Source organism: Oryzias latipes, chromosome 6 (genome assembly GCF_053564925.1).
Source record: "Oryzias latipes strain Hd-rR chromosome 6, Olatipes_Hd-rR_3.1".
Classification (NCBI taxonomy): Eukaryota; Metazoa; Chordata; class Actinopteri; order Beloniformes; family Adrianichthyidae; genus Oryzias; species Oryzias latipes.
In genome coordinates this window covers 15639694-15661553 of record NC_136242.1, presented here as the reverse complement: position 1 = coordinate 15661553, position 21860 = coordinate 15639694, and the positions used below count along the sequence as shown (strand labels likewise).

The 21860-nt window shown below is 38.6% G+C and overlaps 1 protein-coding gene across 4 annotated transcripts in view; it reads right to left on the bottom strand.

The window, feature by feature from the left end:
* The window catches only part of LOC101170674 (A disintegrin and metalloproteinase with thrombospondin motifs 20), a 91231-nt gene that overhangs the window by 54336 nt on the left and 15035 nt on the right, over positions 1 to 21860 (bottom strand). For 3 of the 4 annotated variants that reach the window (XM_023955653.2, XM_023955654.2, XM_078949306.1), the window contains exons 4-11: positions 16311 to 16564; positions 13859 to 13942; positions 13353 to 13477; positions 13231 to 13271; positions 12800 to 12905; positions 9445 to 9591; positions 5471 to 5612; positions 5144 to 5248 (exon numbers count right to left, since the gene is read on the bottom strand). In XM_023955653.2, the coding sequence (XP_023811421.1) occupies positions 5144 to 5248; positions 5471 to 5612; positions 9445 to 9591; positions 12800 to 12905; positions 13231 to 13271; positions 13353 to 13477; positions 13859 to 13942; positions 16311 to 16564 (1004 nt within the window). Of the gene's footprint in view, positions 1 to 5143; positions 5249 to 5470; positions 5613 to 9444; positions 9592 to 12799; positions 12906 to 13230; positions 13272 to 13352; positions 13478 to 13858; positions 13943 to 16310; positions 16565 to 21860 lie in introns of those variants that run through there. The other variant, XM_023955655.2, reaches the window with a different exon arrangement.

The following is a 21860-nucleotide window of genomic DNA, read 5'->3' as shown; positions in this document are numbered from 1 at the left end:
TCTCACAATCCCAAACTCTCAAACCAGCACACGTGCACACCCCGCCCCGCACAAATTTACGGACAAAACGCACAAGCAGCCCAAGCATCATCCAGCGAGTCTGTCAGGTTGCCAGCAGAGCTCCAGCCAACACTCACCACCTCCGCCAGCAGACTCCATTCTGTCCCCGGCTTTACTTTCCAAGAGCTATCTATCCAACTCTAATTGGCTGAAACCGGAGCAGGTCAACGTTTTTTTCCAAGGGGTGTTCTGGACGTAAAAAAAAAACAACATCCCCCTTTTATTTACTTGCACTAACTGGTCAATTAATGAATCTTTTGAGATTATCTGGAGGCTTTAAGTTCCCCAACCTTTTTCAGGCCACAGACCAGTTTAATGTCAGACGATATTTTCACAAACCGACCTGTACTAGGCTGCAGTCAATCTGTATCTTCTGTAAAATATGAAACTTTATTTGTTCCCATGATTAAAATGTGATATAGATTTTGCCCTTAACCAATAACTGTCAGAGCGCAATTTTCAAAAATCTGATGGCAACTTCAGCCTCTTCTGACTTCTAAGGTGCGATGGATAAATACAAAAAACAGCAAACTAAAACAAAACCTAAAACAGTTACTAAAACTGATAATTAACCAATATATAACACTAAAAATAAACCCGTTGTTTAAGCAAATTCATTAGCATCCACATAACATAAGAAAGTTAGTTACTGAATAATATGCATAATTATTATTGTTAAGGTTTGTGGGACCAACTGTCGCAATAAATCCATATTTGTAGTAAAGACTCCTGGTTTTTGTCTAATAAATGCAGGCTTCTTTTATATTGAAGTCAAAGGTCCTTCTATCTATCTATCTATCTATTTATCTATCTATCTATCTATCTATCTATCTATCTATCTATCTATCTATCTATCTATCTATCTATCTATCTATCTATCTATCTATCTATCTATCTATCTATCTATCTATCTATCTATCTATCTATCTATCTATCTATCTATCTATCTATCTATCTATCTATCTATCTATCTATCTATCTATTTATCTATATATATATCAATCTATCATGATTTTTAAAAATGTATTTTACATTTTCAATAAAGTACAATTTTCAATAAAGGTGCTTGATGTAAGGATTCATTACTTTATTATTAAAAATGCTCTTTTCATGTAACCCCTCTGACGCCTAATGATGCAAATATGCATCGATCCACATCTGCCTCAAACCTACCTTAATTTAGCATCTGCTTGAAAGCAGAAAAATCATCAAGTCCAAAAAAATCATCTAAATGAACACAATGGATATTGAAAGACTTTTTATCTATACTTTTGTTTCTTGACACCGATTAATGGAACAGCTTTTCAGAGGGAGTGCACACATCCAAAGCTTTGGCTCTACAATCTGAGCAGCCCCGTCTTTAATGGCACGCTCACTTATTAGCGGACACATCTGTACCGTAGGTTGTGCGTGTGCACTACACCTTTGACACATCCTGGCATGATCACCCCCCCCCCCCAATCAAAATGGGGGGGAAGGCGGGCAGAAAAGCAAAAGAGAATAAGAGAACAGGGGATTGGCTGTATTTACAGACAACAAGTGATGGGATGCTCTTGTTAGTGTGGCCCACTGAGCCAGATCACAGAGACGTGCTGCCAAGAGGTCATGTGATCACATTACTCACTCCAGCATCCTGTTGAAGCATTACACAGGGAGTGAGAGAAAAAAAGGGGGAACGTGTACAAGCAGAGACTGGGAGAAGAAGGGAACAAAGAGGGAGAAAACAACTCATGAACCCTGCTGTGCCCATTGCCCTATTGTAACCAAGCAGCACACAAACTAACTTGTTTTCCCCCTCATCATTTGGTGGACGTGCCTCCTGCCCACTTTTCGGGCACCAAACTCAATTACCCAAAGCGTTCCGATCTTTGTTTTATAACCCAACAGAACAAAGAGCTCTCCCCAGACAACCCAGGCCCAAGAGGTGGCAGCTATTCAGAGATTCCCTTTCTATGATGGCATGGTTCCTTTGATGTAATAAAAGCCAACCAGGCCTTCAAAATAGGTCTGCGGTGCTGTGGTCCTCCCCCATAAACCACCAGATTTGACACCTCAGAAGCCTGACCCTGTAAAACCTCAAACTTTAACCTCACAACTTCATTGTTAGAATAAAAAAAACTTGGAAATGGTTATGAAATGAGTAGATGGTGTGACATATTACAAATAGGTTGTGTTTGAGAGAAGGGAGCCACTAAAAAGTTTTTAAAAAAAAGCAAGAACTAAGACATTTTAAGAATAAACAATGTGGAACATACACAAAAGAATTAGGGAGAATCATCGGGGCGTGCAGATTACCAGTCTTTGCAGGCCTGCACAAACACACAAACACACCACACCAGAGATACCACATAAAAGAGCACTTGTATGAGCAGGTGAACATTGGTGCAGGGTCTCCATCTCTTTCAACTCGTGCTACTTCAAACAGCACCCTGCATGGAGACGAAGCTGGGGCCTCCGTACCACAAACAAAGGTGGTGCCACCACACAAGAAAAGATTGTAGTTCCTACGGGAAACACTTCCCTTTAGAGCTTTTTGGAAAGTCTGCATCGCTACGTCTGTTTTAAAGCAACACCATGACATTTTACTAATTTACTTAGAATTTTATACATTGTCCAAATAATAATTGTTTTTTCCAGCTAATTAAAACACGTGTTTAACATTTTAAATAAAAGTGAGCCAATCAAAAAAGAGGATGAAAAAGTGATGCTCTGAGTTTTATTTTTTTGTTCACCCCTAAAGCTTTGAACGTCTTAAATAAACTCTAATTAGTCAAATAAACGTCGTAAATAGTCTTTGCAACATATTAGTGCAGCCCAATTGATGTTTTTGTTCAGTTACATTTTTGGAACAATAAAAAAAGAAATAATTATTTTTTCCGTCTGGTATTTCTCTGTTTAGGTCCACTGTGAACCAGGTCTGTGACAGACACAGAATTCCACAATACTGGGAAAAAAAATGAATCAGATCTTTTTAAGGAAAATAAATGGACATTTGTTGGAATTTTAAGATACTAAATAAAATCAATCAACATAATGGAATCAGCAGTTTTCTTGATAAATCAAATTTTTGCTCCATGTGTTTCTCACACAAACATGATGGGATCAAAATGCGAGATCCAATCCCAGGCACATTACTGTTTAGTCTGGTTGTTGTAGTTGGATTAAGATGTTAGTTATCCCCTGTTAACCTCTTCCCACTGGAGCAGGCAAGATCCAAGAGCTAACATGATGAGGAGAGAGATGGAACCAGATGAAAGGAGTCCAATGAGCAAGGCTCTTCCAAGGCAGGAGGTTAAAGGAAGAATAGAACCCACCTTCTCTGCGCTTTCCTTTTAATGCATGTTCAGAATGCTAATCATCAGCCCACCACCTCCTCGTTCCCCTGCACCTCCAACTCCCTCCTCTTCGTCTCCTGCTCTGCAAAATCACTGATGCGAGGCTTTTGTGAGAGCTATAGTTGGCTTCAGCCTGTTCTCTGTTACAGGCTGACCACTGACCCACTCACTCGGCTTTTAAAGAGGTTTTAGGGTCACGGGTTCACAACAAGGTGATTCAACTGTGAACGGCAGGCGGCATCCTCTTTCAAATGGACCGAATCTTCACCTTTTCCTCTCAAGGCCTTCTCCCTCCACTTTTTTTCCTTCCTCGCCTCTTTTCTCTACTTTTCCTCTCCCCATCTCTCAAACAGCCCTTCCTTCCATGTATCCTCAGGGACTGACCCGCTGTCTCGGCTCTAATTAGCATAGTATCCCAGAGTGAGAGGAACATGAAGGCTAATGGGGGTTGAGGCCCCCTGTTACAGGACTGGGGGTAAGGCTTCATGTTTCTCAGTGAGGCCATCACCTGACTGTATTTACATGGGTCTCTTCAGACAGAACACAGACAGAGTAATGCATGACAGATTATTATTTTTGCTGCGGAGAGAAAGTGAAATAGAAGATTTAAATTCAGATTTAAAGCCCTGCTCCATGGGAGGTCTGGACTGTGTCAGGAATGCAATATAGCTTGAAAAAAAAGTGTAGAATTCAATAGTAGTGTACCTGGGAGAATCAGATAAAACATTATGAGCTGCAAAACTGATTTATCCTCACCAAGATTATTATATTGATCCCTACTTCCATACTTTGAATGATGAAGTGACTCTATTAATCAATTTTATGTGGGACAGTAGTGTTTTTAACCCAAAATAAATGAATAAATAATATTGATTTACAAATAGGTTGTGTTTACATAATTTCCTTCTGTTGTTCTGTAGTTACAATGTCTCAGGTTGTTTTTTTTAGAAACTGGTCTTGTAATTCAAAAATTAAAATTCTGGTTTAACCCTGCCTTAGGCAAACCTGAGCTTCCAGAGAGACATTTTTCCAGTTAAACCAGACTACTCTGGCATGTAAACACTTTTGCCAGGATTCGGTTCAAACCTCGATTTTTGGGTCACGGTTTTGTTTTGATTCAAGATGTAATATGTGTATTGCTGTAAAACATCGACCAAAAAAACAATAACTTTTGAAAAATTCTTATTTTTTTATTTGCTATTAAGTAAGTAATAATGAAGAAAAATATTCAGTTGACTCATATTAAGCCTGATATAACGTCATTTTAAACAAAGTACAAAATCTTTCCTAAATTCCTAAATTTAGCCCCTGTTTGACACTTTCAACATGAGGATCCTTGTGTGCAGTAGGGATGCAATCAGTCACTTTCCGCACAACTGGGTTTAGTGGTGTAACACGCAACATACCGTGGTGCAGCGGTAGGGCGGTCGACCCATGATCATAAGATTGCAGGTTCGATTCCCGCCTTGCACGCCTATGTGTCGAAGTGTCTTTGGGCAAGACACTGAACCGCCTCTGGTGGGAGGTTGGCGCCAGTGTTCGGCATCGGAACCGCCGCCAGTGTGTGAATGTGTGTGTGACTGGGACTGTGACTGTAAAGCGCTTTGGGCCTTCGTAAGAAGGTAAAAGCGCTATATATAAGTATAAGTATACGCCATCAGTGTGTGGCATCCCCGCAAACACCCATACATTTTTTTTCACTTTTTTTTATAAACTTATGTATTTAAAACAGACATGAAAATGCTCACCATTCCATGACCACAGTCAGTCCCATCAGCTAGGGGCATGTGTTGGGTGCGGCAGCCCTTGTGGTCCCCTTCTGAACTTGTACACCATAACCTTTTGCACTGTTTCTGCAATAAAAAAAAGTGACCAAAATATCACTTGCATTAAAAACAAGCCTCCTAAGGCGTGCAAGGTAAACCTGTAATTTGTTTAGTCATAGCAAATGTACTTACAGAACAACTTTTTGTATATATCAATTATTATTTGACATTTCAACAACAGTTGATGCTTAAATCTTTCTGTGAAGTCAAAACCACATTATGCTGTTTATCTAGCAGAAGTCAACTAACCATGTAGGGGCAAATTTGGGAACCGGGGCCAAACATCAGTTCACACTGCCTGTTGGCATTGTAGATCTGACCCGGCAGCAGTGTGGGGAGTTCATAAATTCTGCCTACAGGCTCATCCAGGAGGCACTCCCCATACCCGGTGCTAAAAGACAGGATGTGTACAGTAAGTCAAAAGACAAGCACTTCCACAAAAATATCAGTTTGTTTTTTTTGCCTGTAAAAAATGAATGACTGCGTGATCTCTTTCATAAAAACAAATATAAAAATTTATGTTTTTGTCTGTGATCATCCCTAGATATGTTTCTCCCTGTGGGTGGCCTGTTTTGTTGTCTGGAAGAGACATCACTTCCTCTCAAAGGTCTGCTGTTTAATGCTGTCTCTATTTAACTTGAATTAGGTTTCAAAGACTGAATGAAAGCAACATTTCTGCACAGGCTAAAATGGATCTCCATGCTTACCGCATTTTCATCCAAAGCATATTTTCTGTGCTTAAAGTCAAACAAGAGCATTTAGACTCCCCAAACACCTTGAATACGTTAGATTAATCACTTCTGGCTCCAGCATTGCATAATAAAAGCATATGGGGTTATGTATCAGCCACACCTTGTGAAACGGTGCAAAAATTCAGACAACAAAAGCCCAGCTGGACTGAGTCTATATGTGCAAGCGGGCTGTATATAAAATCACCTTCATGGCTAAAAAAAGGAAGGATTCAAACATGTTAGCAGAGTGGAGCTCATCCACAAAGGGTCTGTACTGTCTATTTTTTTTGTTTACTTTGGAAAAAAGGAAACACTCAGACAAGACGTGTAAAGAAGTGTAATTACACAACATGTCTGCACCGCTCTGACAAATTTCCTGCTGGATTGAGCCGCTCAAACACCTGCTCAACAAAGAGCCAGCTGACGTGACAGGCCAATAATTATACAGGATTATCCCGGGTTAACATCACTTTGTTTCTTTGCCCTTTCATTTCCAGCGGCGGTGTAAGGAGCCGCGGCACATGTTGCATGGTGGCAGGGGCAGATATGCACAAGGGGCTCACAGCAGCAGTGAAAGATAAGCCAAAGAACAGCCTGTCAAAAAAAAAAAAAGTCCCAGTGCCTTTCAGCAAGGGGTCATCTGTCTTGTCAGAGTCCTGGAATGACACGATGATGAAGACGTGTCAACAGGAAAAGGGGATTAAATTATATAGAAAACGGCAAAAATGTTAAGAAAACAATAAAATAGTTAAGTAAAGCATCATAGGGGTGTGAGTATACATTTTCAAGCAATTAATTAAACAGTTTTTAACAAACTTCACATTTAACAGATTCAGTGTGTCGTGTATTTTATGAAAAAGTACAAGTGTATATTTAGGATTGAAAATAATTATAATGGCATCATTTACATTTACATGTGGATGTTCATTCACTGCCACTTTATTAAGTATACCTGTCCAACTGCTCATTAACACAAATGTCTAATCAGCCAATCACATGGCAGCAATTGAATGCGTTTAGACATGCAGACATGCTCAAGACAATCTGCTGCAGTTCAAAGCGAGCAAGGAGAATGCAAGAAAGGTGACTGAAGTGAACTTGAACATGGCATGGTTGTTAGTCTTAGGATTTCAGAAACTGCTGATCTAGTGGGATTTTCACCCACAACCATCTCTAGGGTTTACAGAAAATGGAACCCACCTTCATATCAACTGAGCATGATTACAACACCACAGCCTACCTGTGTATTGTTGGTGACCATTTCTATCCCTTCATGACCACAGTGTACCATCTTCTGATTACTTCCAGCAGGATAAGGCTCCATGTCATAAAGCTGGAATCATCTCAGACTGGTTTCTTGAACATGACAATGAGTTCACTGGACTCTAATGGCCTCCACAGTCACCAGATCTCAACCAAATAGATCACCTTTGGGATGTGGTGGAACAGGAGATTGGCATCATGGATGTGGAGCCGACAAATCTGCAGCAACAGTGTGATGCTGTCATGACATTATGGACCAAACTCTCTCAGGAATGTTTCCAGTACCTTGTTGAATCTGTGGCACCAAGGATTTAACATGGTTTTAGCAAGGTGTACCTAATAAAGAGGTCGGCGAGTATATATGAATGCGTATCTCTTTTACTTTGATTATTTTATTTTCCAATCAAATAATGACTAATCATCTTAGGTAGGCTATATCAATGTATATCTCTTTTATCTATCTTCTTTTGTTTTTTTTTGTTTTTTGTTTGTTTTGATTGCTTGAAATAAATAAAATCCAAAACTTTAAGGATGATTGGTTGTTTCTGAATGAAACTAAATGATAGAAAATAGCATGAAAGTTTTAAATGTGAGCATCAATACGAGAAAACCCAAAAATAAACCAGACCAACTCATTTGTGCGCTTGTTTTTTTGTTTCTGTTTCCTGAATCCTTCCATATGATTTAAGAACAAACTGTTTTCACATTTAACTTCCAACAATACTAATTAAATTCCATTATTGTCATAAAATATGCTGTAGTATAAATATGTTCCTCTTAATTATTAGTAAGAAATAAATCTGTAAATCATAATTTTAAGTTATGTTACATTATGAGTTGAAGCAGCATTTTAAAAGAAATACAATTTTGAAGTGAAGAGTGCAGTACTTCAAGAAAAAAAAAAGAACAGTTTTATTATGGGACTTTACAAAAGGACACTTTCCTCTGCTTTCCATTCAATTCACAATAGCGCCGCAATTGTGAGACAAGAGGTAGCAATAAGGGAATTCTTTCCCTTAGAGATGCTCCAGAACTGTCATGACCCCTACGTTTTTCTAAGCAAGCAGGAATGCTACACACTCAGTTAGTTTTACAGGGAGAATAGCTGGTCAGAACTCTGACGCACTTGACCAGGTTATACCTCGAAGCAAGGATAGTACTGTAGAAGTTCAAGTGTGAATCAATAGGACTTCAAAAGCACTCAAACTTCAATTCCCAAGAGTTTGAGGCTTTTTATTTCCCACCATAGGAGCACCCACCCTGTACCAGGCACTCCTTTCATCTCTCCATTCCATGGATGGAGCTTTTTTTCCTTCTTTCATAGATCCCTTATGGCTCAAACTTATTTCTTTATGCATCTGGCATTAGGTTACTTAAATGTAGATTTACTTTATTGCAACAAAAATATGACAAACAAATCCAAAAAATTTCAGAGAGCGATAAAGATTTGATCTACTCCTCCAAAGTTTTGTCATTGAGGTCACTGGAGGCTGGAAATATTGCTACACAGGTGACAAAATACCGAACACTAGTCTTTCAAGATGCATTCAGTCAACAAATGTGGTTTTTCTAATTGACAAGGAGGAAGAGATCAAATAGTCATGGCTATGCATAAATTATGACTAACATTTTCCTTTTTTCTTCAAACTTTTCCTGTCCAACAGCTGAGCAGACAGATAAGAGCTGAAGTCTCTTTTGTTGGACATATTTTACTGGTACAACCAGGGATTGAGGATCTTCTGACACACAAGGTGTGTACTTGTATAAACCCCTATTGTAATTTAGGCTAAACATTTTTATATTGATTATATTTGTATCATCTTTTTTTCTTGGATGGAAAAGAATAAGAGAAAAGAAGGGAGTGATGTTAGAGACGCAGCCCTAATTGGTTTGTTGGGAACGGTTAAGAGTTCCTGAAGAAGTCATTGCTGGTTCTGTCATGCAAGAGTCTGAAGTCATGCCTGTCTGTGAGGGGAGGCAGCTAAAAGAGTGTACAGCAATCTGTGCTCAGGTCAGCTGAAGAAGACCCCCATAATCAAACAGGAAATACTCTTTCAACATCAAGCACTAACAACTGAACACAGTTTACATTGCACTGGCCTGTCTGCAGAGCTTTCAGGGACACATAGAAGCCATTTGTTTTGCTCGATACATCACAACAAAAGAAAAGCATATCGGTCAGTTCATATGCTGTTTAGAGATGGAAAATAAAGAGCTGGATTTACATACTCCAGAAACTCTGTGATGTACTTGCGGCTGCACTTGGACCACGACCAGGGATTGGTGTCATAGTTGAGAGTGGGGGCCATGACATGGTACTGGTGCTTCATTCCCGCCTCCCGGCACATGGGGCTGTCATCGTGAGGCATGTTGAACCTGGTTGCAGAGGGGGATGAAAACGAAAGAGGTAAGACATGGTGAGAGGACTAGAAAGAGAACACACAAAGTGATTATCAGCTGCTTAACCGCTGTGTCGCCGTAAGAAGGATAAATGTCACAAGGTTTGGCAGTTTTTGAACAGGGTATTGCTCAACAAAACCCCCATAGGCTGCCACACACAGATGCAGAGAGAGATATACTCCAGTCATGGAACATTATTTGCACTATTTTTTACAGGGAAAAATACTTGGAACTTAATAAAACTATTTGGCCAGTAGGGGGTGCAACATTTTATACCAAATGTTCCTGTTAGTATCCATGACCCCCCACATGCTGGTGAGAACTGCCTGTAACCCACCACTTCTAGGTCAAAGCTCACCATCTTACAATTTCAAAGAGCTTAGAGAAAGAAAGAAAAAAATCTAAGAGAAGCATCTCTACTCAAACCAGCTTATGTAAATGCAACAAATGCTATGAAATTTAATTTGTTTATAGATTTACTATTATGTTTTCTCACTCTAGACTCCATAAAATGAATGTCAGAAAAGCATCAAACCAACTAAACATTTTCCGTTGTCATTTTAACTCCTCATAAAATTGTTCAATCTGTCAAGGTCAAATTATTGTTATTAATTTATGATAGTTATATTATTATAAGTACTTAACAGATAAAGTTATATACTTTGTGTTCCCCTGGACTGACTATCCAATAAAGGTGAAAGTAATTTTTTTTTCCAAATGTCATGATGAAATGTCTAAAACCAACCCATTCGTTGGAGTAACATTTTTTGCTGACTTTTTTGGCCACTTACACACCGCCTCATTTAACAAGGTAACATTTTGGCATCAATCAAGCAATAAAGCCCAATTCTAATGAAAATCATGTTTTGGTGCTTTTAACATGTTCGTGTTGCATTTTTCTGTTGATGGAGGACTTAATAAACTTAAAATGGCATATTTTTAGCAAACTTGTGTAATTTCAGGAACAGATGAAAAAAACATACAACGGCTGCTCTGCTCCATTCTGATGCATCCACTTGCAGACAAATAGATTCCTGTACGTCTTTTTGTTCGTTCAAGCTGGAATTTGGATCAAAACTGTACGGCTGGATAGCTCCAAGGTGGCTCGCTATTTTTTTTGTATCACAAATATTAGGTTGGGGGCGTGAGGTGCTGTAAGCTATCACGACAGCATGTAAACAGATGGATGATGGGAAGTGGGGGAAGGGGCTTACTCAGGGAAACGCTTCAAAAATAGATCAAAATATGATTGCAGTGAGACTTTAAAGATGTTCACGATGGATGCATCTTTGCAGACCACCAGCCGTGTTTCTAGGTCATACTTAGAACAGTCCTGGACAAATGTTTTATCTCATCTTGTAGTTTGTCACACAAACCGTAAAAAACATAAAGTGCATGCACACTTGGGTACACTCCCACATCAGGAAACCATGCAGCTGTACGGTGTCTGAAATGTTTACAACAGGATGAGGGGCACTGAAAAGCTTTGAGGAACACAGATTGACTGAGGGGTCAATCATTGGTCCATGCAAACGAGGTCTACCACTGCTGGCATTGAGCCCACACCACGGGGGCTGAGGGTCTGAGGGCAAATACCCAACAAATAACAAATGGAACAAACTCTGAACACAAAAACCACTTGCAGCCTCAAATTTGACTATGAAAATGTGAAAGTGTTCAGGAAAAATTTCAAATAACTGCATGTGTCTTATCATTACCATGACGGGCAGTTAAGGCCATTTAGGGTGTTAAGATCTGACTCCGATAAGGGGACAAACGAACACAACAGCTTGAAATGCTAAGGTGCAGATTTCTTAGTGCATTTTAGTTATACATCGAGACTTCTTTGTAGCTTAATCAATAAAGGAATCAATCTTGATAACTGGTGTATTTGGCAGGTCCAATAAACGTCTGCCTTCATTTAGTCAAAGCTTTTAACTTAATAAAAGCCTGGCTCATCAAAATGGTATCCTGATTGTGACTTTGGCCTGCCTGAGAAAAAACACATTTGTCTAATTAAACCAAAAAGACTGCTTTGACACATCTGTAAGGACAAACCTTTGTTATGTAAAAGGGGAAACAGACTACAATGCAAAACATATATGATGTAAAAGTCTGAAACTGAGAAAAACAATAAGAGAAAAATGATAATTGTCTTACATTCTGTCAGTTCTTATGATCTGACATTGGATGTCCTGGAGTTAATTATTCAAGAAATTAACTTTGAAAATACAGATCAGTAATTGCACATCATTCCATGTAAAAAAAAAAAAAAACAACAACTCCCAGTGTTTTTAAAAATTCAGTACTTTACTCTCCTCCCTCGAGCGGCTGACACTTTTAAGAACTCACGCCTACGAGTGCAGCGATCAGCCATGGCAAGAGTCAGAGCCGACTGGGCCTCCAGCTGCTTGAACTTTAGTATAAACAGATCCACATGAGATGCACGGGGAGAGGGAGGAGGTGAGGATGCAAGAACCTTCCATCTGCTGCTTCTCCCATTCTGACTTTGCTCTAGAAGAATGTTAAAGCTTGACAGAGGAGGGAGGGAAAATATCTTTCATTCTTAAGCACACCAACATCAGTCCTTCTTACTGTCAGGCAGATAAGAGGTGAAATCTTTCATTCTCTCACAAATAAACTGTGTAGAGGAAGTCAGTAGGAAAAAAAAACTCAGAAAGCATTTCTAGATGTACATCTAAACCTATGGGGAAAAAATGTGAGTGTAGCCTATAGATATCTGCTAAAAACGGATTTTTTTTAACTCAGATTTTTTTTTTTTTTTTACTCTTTAGAAAAACGAAATATTTAAACATATATTGTTCTATGATTTAGGATTTTTTTTGCATGAAACTACTTCTATGTTTTTAGAAATCTTCCAACCATTGCAAAAGTTATTAATCCTATGTGTGCTTTTTTCATTATGTTGACACTAAATTTCATCTTAGCTGGGATTTGTCAAAGCACCAACCTTAGAGCTGTGTAGGAACGCATTATATGCTGGCATGTTATTAAAAGTTTTTTTTTTTTTTTTTTTACTTTATTATGTTTTGCACCTGTGTCTGCTGCACCCTATGACTCTTTATAAGAGGGCTTTTGTTGTCAGGGCTGCCTGTGAGGGCGGTGTGTGTACACTGTGTTTAAGGTTGAGAGCGGCTGCTGCAGGCTCTGAGCTGCAACTTACACATGGCCCAGCTCATGAGCGATGGTGAAGGAGGCACTAATTCCATTTTCTTCGCTGATGGAGCAGCTGCGGTACGGGTCACACATGGTTCCAAGCTCTGCAAGCCCTACACAAGCACAGGCACCAATAAGCACATATAAACATTCAGCTTTGTGAAGGGAGAAAAAAAAAAGGGGGGAAAAAAGGCACTTTAGTGCTAAAGGCGATTAAACCATCAAACCAGTGTTCTTTTCGAGAGATTAACACAGCAAGTCGCCTCCCTTCCTCCCCTTTTTACCACTCCGTTCTGTCACTATAATATTATTATCTGCCAGCTTTCCATAAACTCATTACTGGGCAGGGTGTAAGATCAGCCCAGTGGAGCAGAAACTTCATTGCAACAGACCAGACAGTAAAGATATTTCTGCAGAAAAGCAACAAAAAAAGTTTACCTAAAGTGTCACATTTGTGCTTTGCTCTGCAGATGTCTTCCCTGAAATGCACAAAAAAAACACTATTATTATTACATTTTTTGTACAACATACAAAAAGAGGAAGGAAGCTGTGTAAGGTACCTGGTTATGAGGAGTGCGGTGTCATGATGAGAGGGATCACTGTCTTCCTGGACATTTTGGTTCTGTTGCCAGACACAGAAGTTGTGAAGCGTCGTGGCAGCGTCAAAGCTCACTGTGGGTCCTTCCTGTTTTACGTTAAACATCATATCATAAAGGCGAAAAATGTTAGACCGTTTCTTGAGTAACTGAGAACTTAAATCAAGCAATTGCTTCTGCCGAGTAAAAAAAGAATTGTTAAAATCCGGAGTGCAATATTAAAGAACACTAAAGTGATAAAGTAAACTACAGTGCACTCCTGCAGCAGAGTCTCCTTTGCAGGTGCATTATAGGAGTATCATTTCTCCTCCACACTGACCTCTCTGGAGACCTGAGGTTGACAAGAAAGTCTGTGTCCTTTAAGAAAGGTTCCAAAAAAAAAAAAAAACTGAGCTGCAGACACCTGCGATGACCTCAGCCATACTGAAGAAAACCCTGCATAAACGTCTCATTCAAAACGCCACACTCACCTGTTCGTTGTGGATGATGACCAGCTTGACAACCATGATGTTGATGAGATTTCCTACACTGGGGTCTTTGTACACCGCTGCTACCTGTAACAAAGACAAAACACACAGACAAAATAGATGCAAAGCTAATCAAATTCAGAGCACAGACAATTGGTAAAGCTGATTTTCTCAACTCAGAACCTGCAATGTATAGCACAGTTAAGTAATATTTTTTTAAGCTTAATTTAAGGCTGCAATAATTAATCTTAGGGTTTATTTAGACTGGGAAAATCCTTTGTTCCGGATCAAGTCCCGAATCTTGCATTTGGTCTGTATTTAGAATGGCTTCAAGCAAACCAATCTGTTACAGACTAAAGCTTGTAAACAAAAAGAGATCTCTTCAGTCATTGGCCAGGAACTACGAGGGTGGGAAAAAAAAAAAACAAGAGAAGAAAGGACATGCTGCGCATTACAATTCTTATCGGGACAGTTAACTTTTTAATATTTCATGTTTGGATTACAGGTTTTGAACTTTGGGAACAAGACTTTGGACTTGTTACTTTGGTACGGCGGAGGCATGCTGCAAAGCGGTTACTGGTGATGTGTGTGCTTCAACTCAGAGGATGCTAACAGCTGCAGTGATGAGGAAACGGCCGGTATGAAAGTAGGCTGCTTAGTGTTTATGATATATAGATTGTCGGGAAAACAGTGAGAAGCAATGTGTGTCATGTTAAAAGTTGTTTTATTGAGTTTGCATTCATTCGGCCACATTTCAGTGAGTTGCTGTGTATAATCTTTGTTGTGTTTTGACATTGTTTTGAGAGAATTCTGTCAAGGAAACTACAAGGTATCTATTATGATGAAGTCACAGCAGTACTGAGCGTGTGCTGCGTAATGACGAGACACAGAAAAGCATGTATGAAGCATTTTCAGTGGTGTTAAAATACAGGTTCTAACAAGTAAGCAGTTGGACTCTATTTTTCTGTTTGATAACGCGACAATTGTTGCTTTATATTTGTCTGCGGCTCATTTGTTGTTCCGACTCTGTTTACGTCGGCTACGGTGGCCATTTTGGTTCAGTTGTTCCGCTCCAAGGACAGATTTTTTCAGACTGAGGAATCTATGACTGAACCGAAGCTCAGTCCGACTGGAAACTAACCGAGACCTCCTCCAAAGATGGCTCAGAGAGCGGTTCTTGGTCACGGACCAGGGTCCGCTTGGATGTATTCAGACTGAAAATCAGTTCCAGGTTATCGAGGGAAAGGAACTCTGGCTCACTTTAAGATGACCAAATGTGTCCAGTCTGAATACACCCTTATCCAGTATTAGCTTTTCAATTGCTTCATAAAAGAAGGTTTAATCAACATTAAATTTCAATTTATTTCCCCAAGGATTTAATAACAATAATAATAACTGAGTACTGTAATAGCAGTATCATGTTATGTATAATAATTGGAGCTGACAGCCCCTTCTTTTCCTCCCCACCTCTCTTGTGCACCAGCAGACTCCTGAGGCTGTCTCCGGCCTCATGACAGGAACTCATTAGTTCACTCTAAACATTTAACTTGTCTTAGCCTAAGGGAAGGGAACAGCCTGCCTATAGGTAGCCTATATTTGCAAACTCTTAGTTGCAACTGATTCCCACTGAATTGATGTCTGTACGCTCTCAGGTCTGTGTGCTAATGCAATAGATATGTGCTTTGCAATGCAACAGCTGTGAGTGAAAGCAAACATACACTGCCTAGAGTCAAAAATAAAAATAACATCTAAAATAACAAAAAAGACATGACTAATAATGGGAATAAATACCTGCCATCACCCCTACTGCTAATAATAGGAACCACATTGAAAATCGAATTTACATGATGCAATTTTACACTGCATTGCAGTATAACTCTACCTACCAAATGGTGCCAAGCAATAAGGAAATGAAATACAGTAAACATATTGCAATTTGAAATTTTGTTCTTTTTTAATTTATGGAGAAAAAGAGTAATAGTGATGAGCTCCTGCAGTTTCCTCTATTACTTTTAATGCAAAGTGAATCCCACTGCTGACACCAAATGAATGTTATTTTAGTGACATGACACTAAAAGATTTTGGGTCAATGAGGTAAAAACTTTGTGAGGTTTTGTGTTTTCAGCTACAAAAATACAAAATACAAGAACACTAAAACTAAAAGTTCAGACCCTAAAAGTTTGTGAAAACAAAGATACCAAAGAATTATGTCCATGAAAACTCTCATTCATCCGGTTGATTCCATCATAGTGGTAGGTTTAGGGGCTGTCATCTGGACTTAGTTTTAAAGTTAGAAGACGTTTCACCTCTTATCCAAGAGGCTTCTTGACAAAGCCTCTTGGATAAGAGGTGAAACGTCTCCTAACTTTAAAACTAAGTCCAGATGACAGCCTCTAAACCTACTACTATGACACTAAAGAATTGTTATAGTATTTAGGAACGTTACTTTACTTACTACTGACATGATTGTAAGGATGTAGTGTTCCAAGTTGCGACCATGATGTTGGGCCATTTTAGCATCTGCCGTCACCATGAGCTCGACGTAACGTGGATAAGAGAGGAAGCGTTTGCGTCTGCGCCCGGGTCTGCTGTGCTCTCCGGTGGAGTTGGTTTCATGGCTTTCTTGTTGTTCTATAGTGTTTCTGAAAGAGTCCAGCTCCTTTCTCATGTCCCCTCTGCTCTTAAAGGTGACAAGCTTCTCGGACACTTCTGTAATGTAAAGAGAGAAAACAAAAAACTTTTTAAGTTGGATCTGTATAATTTGAGCAGCAATAAATCAATTCAACACAGGTATACCGTACTTTTCTGAGTATAAGTCACTCTTTTCTTGCATAATTTGGCCAGATGTTTGACTTATTCTCAGATGCAACTTATACATGATTTTTCTTCTATAAATAAGCTAATGTGATTGTTATTTTCACACTAACAACTGCTAGAGGGCACCGTAAGTGTCTTTGTCAGTATTTGGCACTGGCAGAAACGCAGAAGAAGACCAGTTTTCAAATCAACACCGATGATGAATAATTCAACAGATTAAGTGATTTAAAGTGACATAAAGACTTTACTTGACTTGATAGTGTGTTCTTTTTGCTATAGTTATCTCAATAATTGTTCATATGTTGCGCAAAGAAACTAGACATTCATTCAATTCCTCCTATGTTTCATGAAGCTAAATAAGCATCAATGTGTTACGGTAGTGCAGATAATCAGTCTATTATTGTTATCTATTACATTATTATTTTTTGCATTTTAAGATGAAATGTCCATTCTTGGACCCGTATTTTATTGAATACATTTCTCCCAAAAGTGTGACTCATAAATGATTTTTTCTACTTCATCGTGCATTTTTTGGCTCCTGCGACAGCAAAGTACAGTAAATGGTCCTGCTATCAAATCAAATCAAATCAAGCTTTATTTATATAGCACTTTCACAACACAGATCACTCAAAGAACTTTGCATAAAAATATAAACAATTTAAAAACAAAATAACAAGACAAACAAATGTTTTATTTAAAACATTCACAATACCGATAACCCCCCCCCCACACACACACACACACACACACACGCACACACACTCGCACACATACACACTCCATGATAAAAAGAGTGATAAGATTTTGCAATGTAGAAACCTGGCTCTGTGCTGAAGTGGGGAAACGATATTTTGGGGACATGTCCACATCAGTGACCCCCACTCAAGTTCACGGAGTACACTACCACAGGACCCCTTAGATCTGATCAAAAGAGTCAGACCTGGGATATCCCACTGCAGCGAGCTCGTTCACTGAGAAGGGCCAGTCACTGATGTGGAGGATCCCTCTGAGGAAAACACTGGAGTTACAACTAAAATGTAAAAGGAATAAAGTAAAAATTAAAATATATTTAAAACAACAAAGAAAAAACAAATAAATATGTTCATAAATCAACCTTAATAGACATATAAAATGGTAAATGTGAATAAAAAAATAAAAAATAAGTAAATAAATAAGTAAAAATAAATAAATGTACGTACATACACATCTATATAACTGGTAAAAAGAGAACCTAAATACTTAAAATATCAAATACGTTCCTAAATTTTAACTCAAAGCTAGATTAAAAAGGCATATGAAGACAGTGAGTGTTACATCAACAGGTTTTAAAGACAGTTTTGCAGAGAACAATCATAAAACACTATATCAAGACAAAACGAGTTTCTCCTGAACATTAAGCTTTTTATACAAAAACTCGTTCAGTCAGGCAGTTTGCACTACCTCAGATCAACTTACTTAACTCATACCAAGAAATCGCATGGTATTTTACTGGCTCACATATGGACCGGCTACAGTCTGTACTTCACAAAACCCATAAAAAACCCTAAAACTCTGCTATTTTCTGAGAATTATGAAATCCAAGCTCAAAGTAACAAATCAAATGTAATATTTGATTCCGTAATAAAGGACTGTTATTTACAGGCTGTAATAGAAGCTTTTTGAAGTCTTTTTTCTAATGAGATTGACAGACATTTTCAGCTGGCTCAGTTGTCTCAGCTGAATTGCATGTGTTAGGCTGGCTTTGAGCAGCAGATTCCTTTACCATGACAGGGTGAAGGTAAAACCAGGAGGCTGAGCTATAGCACGAGAGAATGTATTCATAACATGAAGGGGAAAATGAAAGAAAGATTGATCAAGGCAGATGTAATTGTCAAACTGTAGGTTTTTCAAAACATTTTTGAAGAACTACATTACTATTGGTAAATTTTCTTTTTTTTTTGTTCTTTTAACTGTTGTGTAGCCCAGTAATTCATTGGCATGTGGGAGAAAGTACAAATTATAAGAAAAAAAGTTTCTTTCAATTCCCAGTTTGATCATCTTTTGATCAATTTTACAAGTGTTCCCAGTGGCCTTTTAATTATGAATATCCTGCTTTCAAGCAAAATCCAGAAACCTGTGTCATTCTCTAAAACATACTGTAGTTTCTGCAGAGCAGTAGTTCATTAGAAATTCACCTCTGAGTTTCTAGAAAGGACTCAGAGGTAAACCCGCCTCCGTTTCCCATCATCCATCCGTTTACACACTCTCCTGCTAGCTTACAGCCCCTCAGATTTTCAGCCTAACATTTCTGGTGCAACATATATAGCAAGCAATATTGGAACTATACAGCCGTAGGGCTTTAAGTCAGATCTCAGACGAGGAAAACAAAGATGGACATGGATCTAGCCCTTTACAAGTGGATGAAACAGAATTGAGTTAAGCAGGGAGTACAGCACGGATGCCAGCCGACTGTAGCTTTTTTGTCACAATTAATATCTTTTTTTTCATGATCTTTTTTCATCTTTTTCTGATTCACCACGATCTGAATAAAGAAATCCTTTAAAATTTAAGCCTAATTTTATTTATGAGAAAAACGCAAGAACATGTTAACATACCAAAAACACAATTTTCATCAGGGTGGGTCCTTAAATGAACTTGATATAAGTTGTAGAGTGGAAATATTTGATGCAAATTTCTATTTTTTCAAATCTAAAGTAACTTTAGCTTGCTATTAGATAGACTCAGACAAGTCTTTCCGAGTGAACACTATCTAAAAGCCAATAACATTTATAAAACAAATCTTAATGAGTACAAAAACAGCCTTGCCAGGGTTTCTGAACCAAGCATACAGTCTGTACTCTGTCATCCTCAACAACCTCCTCAAAATTGGACAGCCGGATCGCTGTGAAGAGTTCCATTGTGTTAAGTAAACTCAATCTTTCCAGCTGGTCACACAAAGAGTTATTGTGTATATATATATGGAAATTCTTTTTCTTTTTTTTAAAGCGGAAAGATAGCTCAATGAGTGCACAGCAAGTATTTGGGCAATATTCTTGGTGGGCACATGAGGCAGAACACACATCTGGAGCTGCCATAAGACCAAAGCCAAAACCAGACGAAGAATCAAAGTCACTACCAAGCTCATCTTTGGGCATACGCCAGAACAGATTTGTAGTTTCTGAGAAAAATCACTCTGCGGCCAATCTTGCAACACTAAACCCGTTTGATAGACTCATCAGTGCAGACAGTCATCAAAGAGATCTTCAAAGCACAGTCCAGTGTCTCCACCCACAAAAATAGATACCGAAACTCAGCTAAGTGATTAATTTAAAAAAAAAGAGAATGTATATATGCTGTATGATCTCTGTTGTAATGGTATTAAAATAAGTACAGATTAGCCACACACAAATGTTCCCAAATCGCCTTAATTCGAAATCCCCCTGCTCTCTAGCTGGGTAGTGAGCTGCTAACCACACCATTAAAAGGCAGGGGTTACTGTCCTGATCTGCTAGGCGCACATAAGCACACAGGACACTGACTAAATAGTAAATAAACTCTTCTGAACTAAAAGACTGAATTTTAAACATTAGAAATAGAATATTTTTTTACTTAAATGAAAAAATAAGTGCTGTTTTTAATAATAAAGATATAATTTGATCAAGTAAGTTATTTCAGGTTGACCTTGTTTGTGTTCAAAAGCCCAATTTTGAGATGTCAACTTGACTCAATGATCTTTTCTGTGCCTCTACTTAGATTTCTTGTGAGAAGCATCAAATCCAAAACACCAACAAAGGAGAACCCAAATTTCACTGCTGAACTAATTAACATTCTTGTACAGCGACCTTCTGAGAGTTTAAGCATCCGCTCCCTGGGTACAAATTATAAAGACACTATACTTTTGCTTTATGTTGTATAGGTAGAGCCTTGCCTCCTTACAAGTTACTCAGTTTACAAGAATTTAACTGATGACACAAAGGGGGAGGAAATATTGGAACTCCTACAGGCAAAAGTTCAATTAAGTGCAATTCTGTGGCGAGACAGGGAGAAGCAATGAGAGCTAATTGTTGTTGTTGGAAAAAAAAAGCTTTTAAAGTGAAGTGGTGCAGCTTTGACCCCGCTGGAAGATGTGAACTTCGTGCACTTGCAGTTCAACTCAGTTCTGAGACACATTAAAGAGAGCGTGGAGGTCAGAGGAAAAATGTGTTTGGAGCCACAAACCTCCTCTCAGGATGAATATTCCCTACCTACAGATACTGAATAGCATTAGACTGGTGCTCTTTTAAATTACAATCATACTGAGCAAAATTATAGTCCTTATGAGTAAAAAATCCAGATGTTCTGCTAATTAAAACGACTGGAAAAGTTTTTAACCTACATTTATCTTTGGGGTTTAGGTCAGAAGAACTTGCAAATTTACATACTTTAAGTTACAAGTCACAGGTTATAATGTTTACTTATTCCACTTTTACTGGTATATGCGGTTGTCTCTAATGTTTATATCTGTTGACCAGGAACATCAGTTAGTTGATAGTCGTGATACAACATACTCCCAAGTGTCAACGTGTGGATTTTTATTTTGAAAACACAGAATTCAATCATCATTTTCATTTTGATTGACTTCCTTTCTAGGCACTTCACCCTAAAAGAGCAAAGTCAAGAAGCTGGAGACCAAAGTCCATTTCCGAGTGCGTGCAATGAGCTCAGTCCAGTGTGGGTCCTTGAGCAAGACTCTTCAAGCTACTGGCTAACTATGTGGCCATAAGGGGGCCCAAGTCTGGGTCTCCCTGTGCCAGTCCCCAGCCCGGATAAAACAGGAAGAGCATTATGCGTAAAAATCTAATAACATTATTTCTATTTTTCTAGGCAGGCGTCTAAACTAAAAGTGTTCCATCCAATTGGTCAAAATGTAAAGATTTGATAAATCTTCAATTCTTCAAGCTGCCACAAGATTGTTTTAGCATGTGTGTAAACAATAAAGGTAACCCTTTATTGCAACTTAAGCCGTCTTTTGCCATACATGTATCACACAGGCAGATATCGCAATGGCAATAAACTTGCAATCTATTGTGCAGGTCTTCTTTTTACCATGCAGACCTCTACATCAGTGTTTTTCAACCGGTGTGCCGTGGGAGATGGTCAGGTGTGGTGTGGGAAATTACCCATTTTCACTGATCTAAAAGCATTTACCATCTCCAGGATATCAGATCTT